Source organism: Gymnoscopelus microlampas, assembly GCF_963454915.1.
Source record: "Gymnoscopelus microlampas genome assembly, chromosome: 8".
Lineage (NCBI taxonomy): Eukaryota > Metazoa > Chordata > Actinopteri > Myctophiformes > Myctophidae > Gymnoscopelus > Gymnoscopelus microlampas.
Genome location: NC_139945.1, coordinates 40,244,692 through 40,253,503, shown reverse-complemented (window position 1 = coordinate 40,253,503; position 8,812 = coordinate 40,244,692). Strand labels below are relative to the sequence as shown.

The window sequence follows — 8,812 nt, the reverse complement described above, 5'->3', positions numbered from 1 at the left end:
AGCTTACAGAGACACCTACATAATCTTAGCCATGAATGTACTTGTGCACAAGCACATAGCCAAGAAAATATAAACACGCACACACACACACTAACACACAAACACACACACACACTCGTTTCAAACACTCAAATCCACACACAGCCACCTCATTTCCCTGAAGAGATTAGTTGGGGGGGTGAATGAATGAAAGAAAGAAAGAATGAGCAAGTGAGGGAGAGGCGGGGACAGGGAGAGCTCACCTTTCCTCATAATGACTATGCTCACCTGTTCATCCCCTCACCTGGGGCAGCGGGAGTCCCCCCCCTCCTCCCCCTTACCTCCCAGAGATGGACAGATAATGTGATTCTTTCAGCTGTGTGCCGCGCCATACAAATGCATTGAACTGTGTGTGTGTGTGTGTGTGTGTGTGTGTGTGTGTGTGTGTGTGTGTGTGTGTGTGTGTGTGTGTGTGTGTGTGTGTGTGTGTGTGTGTGTGTGTGTGTGTGTGTGTGTGTGTGTGTGTGTGTGTGTGCACCCCCCCCCGCCCACGCAGCCTAGTCCGCCCATGGCCCGGCCCTGAAACTGATCCAGATAGGTTTTCTGATGGAGGATTTTCTCACACTCATATCTGCCATTGACACACACACACACACACACACACACACACACACACACACACACACACACACACACACACACACACACACACACACACACACACACACACACACACACACACACACACACACACACACACACACACACACCTCCAAAACACGGTGCAAAAGAAACCACTAAAATCACACAGGCACATGCACACACAAGTACAAACATGCATACGTGACACGCACGCACGCACTCATATACAGTACAGTCACATGCACAAACAAAATAAACTGTACTGTACTAGTGATAAGGGAAGATAATAGGCTCTGGGACAGAGAGTCTCACGGGTAAATGGGCAGATAACTGATCAAAATTCATCAAAAGACAGCAACTAAACCCAACTGTGCATAACTAAGCGCATGGGTTTGTGTGTGTGTGTGTGTGTGTGTGTGTGTGTGTGTGTGTGTGTGTGCGCGCGCGTGCGTGCGTGCATGCATGCATGCATGCGTGTGTGTGTGTGTGTGTGTGTGTGTGTGTGTGTGTGTGTGTGTGTGTGTGTGTGTGTCTCTACTGGCATACAGGTCATTGTATCTTTGTGTGTGTGTGTGTGTGTGTGTGTGTGTGTGTGTGTGTGTGTGTGTGTGTGTGTGTGTGTGTGTGTGTGTGTGTGCGTGCGTGCGTGCGTGCGTGCGTGCGTGACTGCGTGTACTTTATGTGTGCCAGACAGTGTAAATGAGGACAGAAACCAAACACAAAAAGCCTCAAAATACTAGGCAAATTAGCATTAGGCCAACATGAACATAATGAGAACCATAATCTATAATGTACACACGGTAAGGTACAATCTCTGACTGTGGATCATTCCTCACTGTCCTTGCCGAGTCATTTCAAGGGGACCATACTTTCTCTGGCTCTAGCTAAATTGACAATTTAGCAAATATCCATGTGGAGGGATGGGCAGGAGGATTGAGTGTGCCTCTCTGCTACATGTTACAAGATTTTAATTCCCTGCTGTCCCTCAACCCCATGATTGTATTTCAACTTGGGTTACAAAGCTGTGTTTACACTAGAATACTAGTATATTCACAGGCAAGAAATTAATATAAATTGCCAACATAGGCAAGGGGAGAGTCACACATCGCCCTGATTGTGACTTCCCACAAGAAATGAATGTTACTGGACTGGTACAGTTCTCGGTAATCGCGTGAAACGTATCTATTAAGCACGCACGACCAGGCATTTGAGGATGATAAAATACGTGTATGGAACAAACAGAAACAATAAATATCCATCTGCAGGCTGGCAGACCAACTAGTAAATTGAATCGCCAGTGTCTCTCTCTCTCTTCTGTCTCTCTCTCTCTCTCTTCTGTCTCGCTCTCTCTCTCCCTCACTCCTACACTTGTTTTATCCAGCTCCAACTGACCGGGAACCAGAAACACGGGAAAGACAATACACAAGCCCTTGCAGAGGCACAGGAACTGATTTTGCTGCTCATAAACAATTTAGTAATATAGCAAGAATTATGTTCAAGATGGGTGCCGTTTGGGCTTTGGCGACCATGCAAGTCGGTAACAATGCGATGCCAGTTAGGAATGCATGTTCCATCTGGTTATGTAATACGCATTGTACTTGTCAGAGTACCCGTTGAACCCGTTGTACCCGTCTGTTAGTCTGTGTCCCTTTTACGCCCATATATGGAGTTCCGCGTGAGGCATGCCCGCAGTGGCGTCGTTAGGCGGGGGCTTCGGTGGCTATAGCCACCAATGTTTTATCCAAAGCCACGGATAAAAAATAAAATAAAAATAAAAGTTTTTTTTTTTTTTTTTTTTTTTTTTTTTAATTATATATCTATCACCCTAACCTAACCCTACCCCTAACCCTAAAACCGAAATAAAGTAACAAAAAACGGGGATAAAAGTACCCAAATCCGCGAAAAATCGCGCGCGCGCGCGCATGTGCCCGTTGCCTGCGGGGCTAAGCCCCCAACCTAGTAGAGACCTAGCGACGCGTCCGCATGCCCGAATATCGAGTCCAGCGGTGGTGGACAGTAACTACCGGTAAGTTAACTACATTTACTTAAGTACTAGCACATTTTTTCTCCCCGTAATGGGATCAAGTAGTAAGTGCGCTGACTGAATGATGGGATATATTATACACCATCACCGCACGTTCACACATGACACCAAAATTGAATATACCCATACATTTCAGGCATTTCAAGCAAGTGTGAATGGGGCTGATTTTGTTTGTTATCCTATACTTCCTGCTGTGTGGTTGTGGGGGTGCAGAAGTAGAAGGGAGGAGAATTAGACAGTGGGAGGGCTCTAGGTCTAGGAGAAAGAGGAGAGAGGGGTGTAATTGAATTATTCGATAGCTCTATCTTGGGCCAACTTCCCTCCCGTCTGCCTAATGTGCGATTAATAGATCTGCTCTTTAATGAAGACACGAGTTGGAGAGGCCAGCGGCTCGATGTCAGATACAGACGGAGGCGGTTCGATACGCTCTGAGGGAAGAGATGAAAACACTCACTGCAGCGCTCACACAAGGATGGAAAGTTTACTTAAGAGGGAGAATGGTGTGTGTGTAACGACAATGTGCGTAAGTTTGGGAAGTCTGCATGTAGCAGACTATGCCATCATTGCTGTTCTCCACTTCAGTTTGAGAACATGTATTTTGTTGCATAGCATTGTAGGCTTGCAGCCGTACTCACCGGCCATGCGTATTTGAAGGGAATGACAATGTGTCCATTGCTCCCATCCCCTCCTCCTCCTCCAATCCCTCCATCGTAACCACGATGGCGGAAGGTTTGCGCATTTCCACCCAGGACACTTGTGCTGCCTGAGCCGAAGGTACAGGATCCAGTAGGCACAACCCGGGTCTGGTACTCCTTGAGACAGGCGCGGAAGAAGGTGTCACACTGGTCCCTGAGAGAGCAGCGTTGCCCCCCGTTGGCCTGGAGGTCACAGCATGCCCCGTTTTGTAGCATTCCATGGGGGTTCTGGAACTGCCGGATCTGCAGCTCAAACATCCCCACAGCACGCGTGACCTGGGGTTCCCCAAGGAAGACGTAAGTTTGACCGGGGAAGATGGTTGCAGGAAGGGGAGGGAGAAACAAAGAGTACAATAAATGGGCCATTCATCCATTAAACAAACAAGCAGAATGCACAGGGAGAAAAGCCATTACATTACATTTTCCAAAAGGAAAAGACACGGCATCGACTGTGAAGTCCAAGAATCACATTATGGTAGGTTGCACATCGAAGTCTTCTTTTTCTTCCTTAATTTCCTTTAAATATTTGCATTGTTCACACACTGAAAGGATACATTGGTTGAGGGGTTTGTGAGGAGATAGGAGAGGTTGCAGACATTTTTCTAAGCTTCCCATGGTAGCATACCAAGACTCAGCAAGCCAACTTCTGTTTTCCCCTCCCATAATTTTACCTGGTGGGCTTCCACATCCCGAGAACATGTTTCTGTGTCAATTTAATATAAAGAGTTCATTTCAAAATGAAAACAAAAAACAAAGCATGGTTTCATTGAAGCATGGAGAGCATGGGAGAAGGAATTCTCATTCATGAGACGATAATGAACGGAACGACCAGACCCCCGTATCGACACACGTAGGATCACATTTCGATGCAGTGAGTCCGGAGCTGCCTGTTCCGTCTGCATCGCCTATTATGTTTTAGCAGGGTTACATGACAAACAACGCTGTGAGCGATGGTGGGAGAAGAAAGAAAGTAGGAGATAACATTGATTCAGATGAGATTCTCTCTCTCTCCTGCACCAACAGGGGAAAAATCGAACCCCTTTCATCCAAATGGATACCCAACCCCCCCCCCCCCCCCCCCCCCCCACTCCAGCCATACTATCCTCTATCTGCAGTGTTATCTCTCTTTATCTGTATAAAACTTCCCCTTGCTCTTTTATCGCTCTCTCTCTCTCTCTCTCTCTCTCTCTCTCTCTAATCTTCTTTGTCTACCATCTCTCTCTTCTTTCTTTTTCCTATGTCGGTAGTATCACTCCTTTATTTATCTCTCTCTTTCCCCCAGGACACACACACACACACACACACACACACACACACACACACACACACACACACACACACACACACACACACAGGGAGCCTGGCCACGGTCCTCTCTCTCTCTCTCTCTCTCTCTCTCTCTCTCTCTCTCTCTCTCTCTCTCTCTCTCTCTCTCTCTCTCTCTCTCTCTCTCTCTCTCTCTCTCTCTCTCTCTCTCTCTCTCTCTCTCTCTCTCGTCTCCTTCATTCTTTATGTATCTGGAAACAATATGCATGTGCGCGTGCACGCACACGCACACACACACACACACGCACACACGCACACGCACACGCACACACACACACACACACACACACACACACACACACACACACACACACACACACACACACACACACACACACACACACACACACACACACACACACACACACACACACACACACACAGCAAGTGCTAGAACTAACAAGACCCCCTGAGAGTCTCTAGACCGCTAGGGTCAGGTGCCTGTGTGCCTGTTTGTGTTTGGGTCACAGTGACAATGAAACAGCAGCACAAGCTTATTCCGACAACAAATCAAGTCAATGCTGTTGGCATTTAATACAAGGCAAACTATCCTCGGATAGATAAAGAAACTGCTAAATAGCCGCTATAAAGCTCCGAATTAACAACATGTCAGTGAGTGCGGGAATAGAAATCAATTCCATTTATCTCTGCCTGTTTTCACACTGGCTCACAGGAAATTAAACCAAAAATCCAAGGGAGTGGAATCCCATGAAATAACAAGTTCTTGCTGTTTGTGCCTGTATTTATCATCCTTAATACCATCGTTATCCGAATCAATTCTTACACTCTCTAAGTAAATAAATTAACACCCCGGAATTTACTGTGTAGAACCTCAGTTGGCCCATTGTTATCGGTGTTGTTGTGTGTCCCTCTGCTGCCCTGTCCCTGAGCTGTGGGGGGTGGGGTGGTATTAAAGTCTTCTACATCAAAAGGCCTGTGGAGATACAGTGCCACTCATCACTCTGCATCCTCCTTTCTTCCTCTTCTCCTCCCCTCCTCCTTTAGCCATTCCAGGCATACCTGCATTTCAGCACTCCATCTAAACGGCTGCTCAGAGAAAGCGATCTGAACCCAGGCTTGAGAGTACCTCTGCGGGAGAGACGTGGTCATTAACGTGTCATTACACCCAAACACACCCATTACACCCAAACACAGACCACAGGTCAGGTCACAGCCAATCCCATGATCAAAAGATTTACTTTCATGGTTCAGTGCCTGGGCTCTATTTAACCATGCAAGTTAGGTTGCACCGGTATACACTTGTAACCTATTACACCTGTTTAGACAGCAGGGAAGGAGTTGGGGCAATTCACTTACATTTTTACAAGTTAAACGTTTTCATTGTCCCGCTTTTCTTAAAACTCTGTTTAAATGAAATGAAATGGAACTCTTTTCATTATAACATACATCTATCAAAAGGTCACTGAGATTTAAGGTTTAATCTAGGGATGGCACAATATGACATTTCTGGGCTTATGCCAATGGAACATAATGAAGTTGTGGTTGTCTTATTGTCAGTGACAGTCTGCCAACGAGATGGACAATGCACCAAGTGGTGTAGTCTAGTTTTTGCAGAGCCATGACTGGGGTTCCCTCCCACATGTGGTCGACAAATGAAATAACCTCTTAAATATTAATACTAGTTATAAAAATGGTGCATTTATATAGCGCTTCTATCCGAAGCGCTTTACATTGATTGTGCCATTAACCTATTCACACACACATTCATACACCGATGGCGGAGGAAACCATGCAAGGCACCAACCTGCTCATCGGGAGCAATTAGGGGTTCAGCGTCTTGCTCAAGGACACTTCGACGCTAACTCTAGGGGAGCGCCCCAGCCCGGGATCGAACTGGGAACCTTGCGGTTTTCCAGTTCACTCTACCCGGCCACTCTACCCCTGAGCCACTGCCCCTGAGCATGCAGTAAGACTGGATAATTACAAGTATACCCAGTTATAATGGTAGAGGAGGGACAACTACATTTTACAGCCAGGGAGATTTAAATTATGCTTGACTGATTTGTAGTAATGTTAATCACCCTATAACTCAACCAGTTTGGAGCTGCTTAGCCTTAGATGGTTTTAGCCCAGGTGTTAATGGCCAGGTCCAAAATTGTGAGATCATTAAGCAACTAATCTTTGAAACGGAGGTGCTTTTCCAAGTTGCCTATCAGACTTTGTAGGAGCCATTTTGCATCTCCTGGAGAATTTAACAGAGTCTATAGGTGCAGTGGTTCTCAACCTTTTCAGACCCCCCAAAATTATATTTTTTGAACTGGGGACCCCCCAACCTGACAAGCACTTGGAATGTAGGAGTTGAGCCATTACATTTTGTTTGACTCTCAATTGTTGCCTCTTTCTTATATCATTTGACAATTTGGCCAATGTTTGATCAGTGTTTATAGTATAGTTTGTTGATTACTTTTGATGTCTTTTTGAGGTATTAAAAATGTCTTAAAAGTCCTTAAATTGTCACTTCACTGTCGTCTGGGGACCCCCCAAAATGATCATATGGGGACCCCCCTGGGGATCCCAACCCACGGGTTGAGAACCACTGGCCTAGACTACAGCACTGAATGCACCAATAGGTTTACGGTACACGCGCAAGCAAACACGTGTCTGCGAATGAGTGACCGGGTATTGACCAGCATGTGTCATGTCTGTCTGTCTCTGTCTATCCTCTGTGTCCCTCAAAGGAAACCATTTGCAACGTCGTCTATTTGACAAGAATTGGTGTCGACGTGTTGTCCAACAGATGAAGGGTAGTCGGTCTAGGCCCATTTGGAACCTCTCCCTCCTCCGCTGTAAAGGTCCGAGCTAGATAGTAGGCTAGCCCTGGTTCAGAGCGTTAGTGAGTTCCCTCTAACGCTCTGAACCAGGGCTAGGTAGTAGGCCTACCCTACCCCCTTTTCACAAGATTTGTACGTTAGCCGTAGGCTAGTGTGAATCTCTATTAAAGTTATAAGCCTCACTAGCTGCATTTCATTTAATTGTGACTTTTTTTTTGCAGCGACAACTGTGGCTCAACAAGTGCATGGCAGTCAAGGCAGGATGGTCAAACAACAGGTGGACACAGCGCTGCTTCTGTCGTACTGGCAACGCGTTCACGGAACGAGTGAGTGGACTCCTTTATTTGCCGTTTTTTAATGAAACCTGACTATAGAGTTGTTATATATCAAACAGGACGCATTAAATAGTAGCAGTGGGGTTTAATTAACGAGTTGCCGAAAATAGTCCGTGACCGGAGGCTTACCTGCATTTGCATTGCCAGGGTGACTAGAACCACCACAGTCCACGGCAGCTGCCCACCACCACGGTCCAGGACTGTCCTCATGCCTCGGTCTCTAGGATTGACCCAGGTTGGTCCGTGCGCTGCGCCTCTCTCCATCTGGAGACAGTGATCGTCTCCGCTCTAAACCCCACAGATCTGGGAGCACCGGTTCATCATCGTGTCCGATTGAGCAAAAACGCATAACTAACTGCCTTTCTCCACTTTGGATTGATCCCCGTGGGTAGTCCCACTCCCACCTGATCACCAGCCCCTCGCCCCTCTCTCACCGACCTTTCCTCTGGCTGCGGTGTCCACCGTGGGTTTTCAAACAAACAACAGAGATATTGCTCCCACCAGCGTTAAGGAGCTTAGAAAGTCCAATCTGCTGGCTCACTTGACTTGAACTCTCATCCCAATTAGCTCTCTATCTGCGCAACACAGTCCCATCTCTCTTTCTGCATGCCCCTCAATCTACATCAAATGAAATTGCAACTACATCCCGCTGATAGACAATTTCAAACCGGTTTCTTTGTTAGGGATTGTATACAAAGCAGCAGAAAAAAGTAATCACTCTGCACTCGAATGGTTGCATCTCACTTCTCGGGCTCCTCATTAAACATTCTTGCAGGTCTGTCTATCCAACGAATCTCGGCGCCGGCTGCTGGCTGCAAACATCTCACTGGTGGAGAGAGTGAGGACTGGAGCAAGAGAGAGAAGGGGGGGAGAGAGAGAGAGAGAGCGAGAGAGAGCGAGCGAGCGAGCGAGCGAGAGAGCGAGCGAGAGAGCGAGAAAGAGAGAGAACATGGAGGGTGTGTCCTGAGGCAGGGAATATCCTTCATTTCACTCTCATGT

General features: G+C 46.8%; 1 protein-coding gene across 2 annotated transcripts in view; it reads right to left on the bottom strand.

Annotated features, from left to right (window-relative positions):
* Nucleotides 1-8,607, bottom strand: part of LOC311050203 (uncharacterized protein) — a 42,949-nt gene extending 34,342 nt beyond the window's left edge. For both annotated transcript variants that reach the window (XR_014601272.1, XM_084064186.1), the window contains exons 1-2: nt 7,943-8,607; nt 3,301-3,636 (exon numbers count right to left, since the gene is read on the bottom strand). Coding sequence is in view for 1 of the 2 variants with exons in the window: in XM_084064186.1 (XP_083920312.1) it covers nt 3,301-3,636; nt 7,943-8,077 (471 nt within the window). In the remaining variant the exon portion in view is untranslated. The remainder of the gene's footprint in view (nt 1-3,300; nt 3,637-7,942) is intronic.
* Nucleotides 8,608-8,812: the final 205 nt, after the last annotated feature.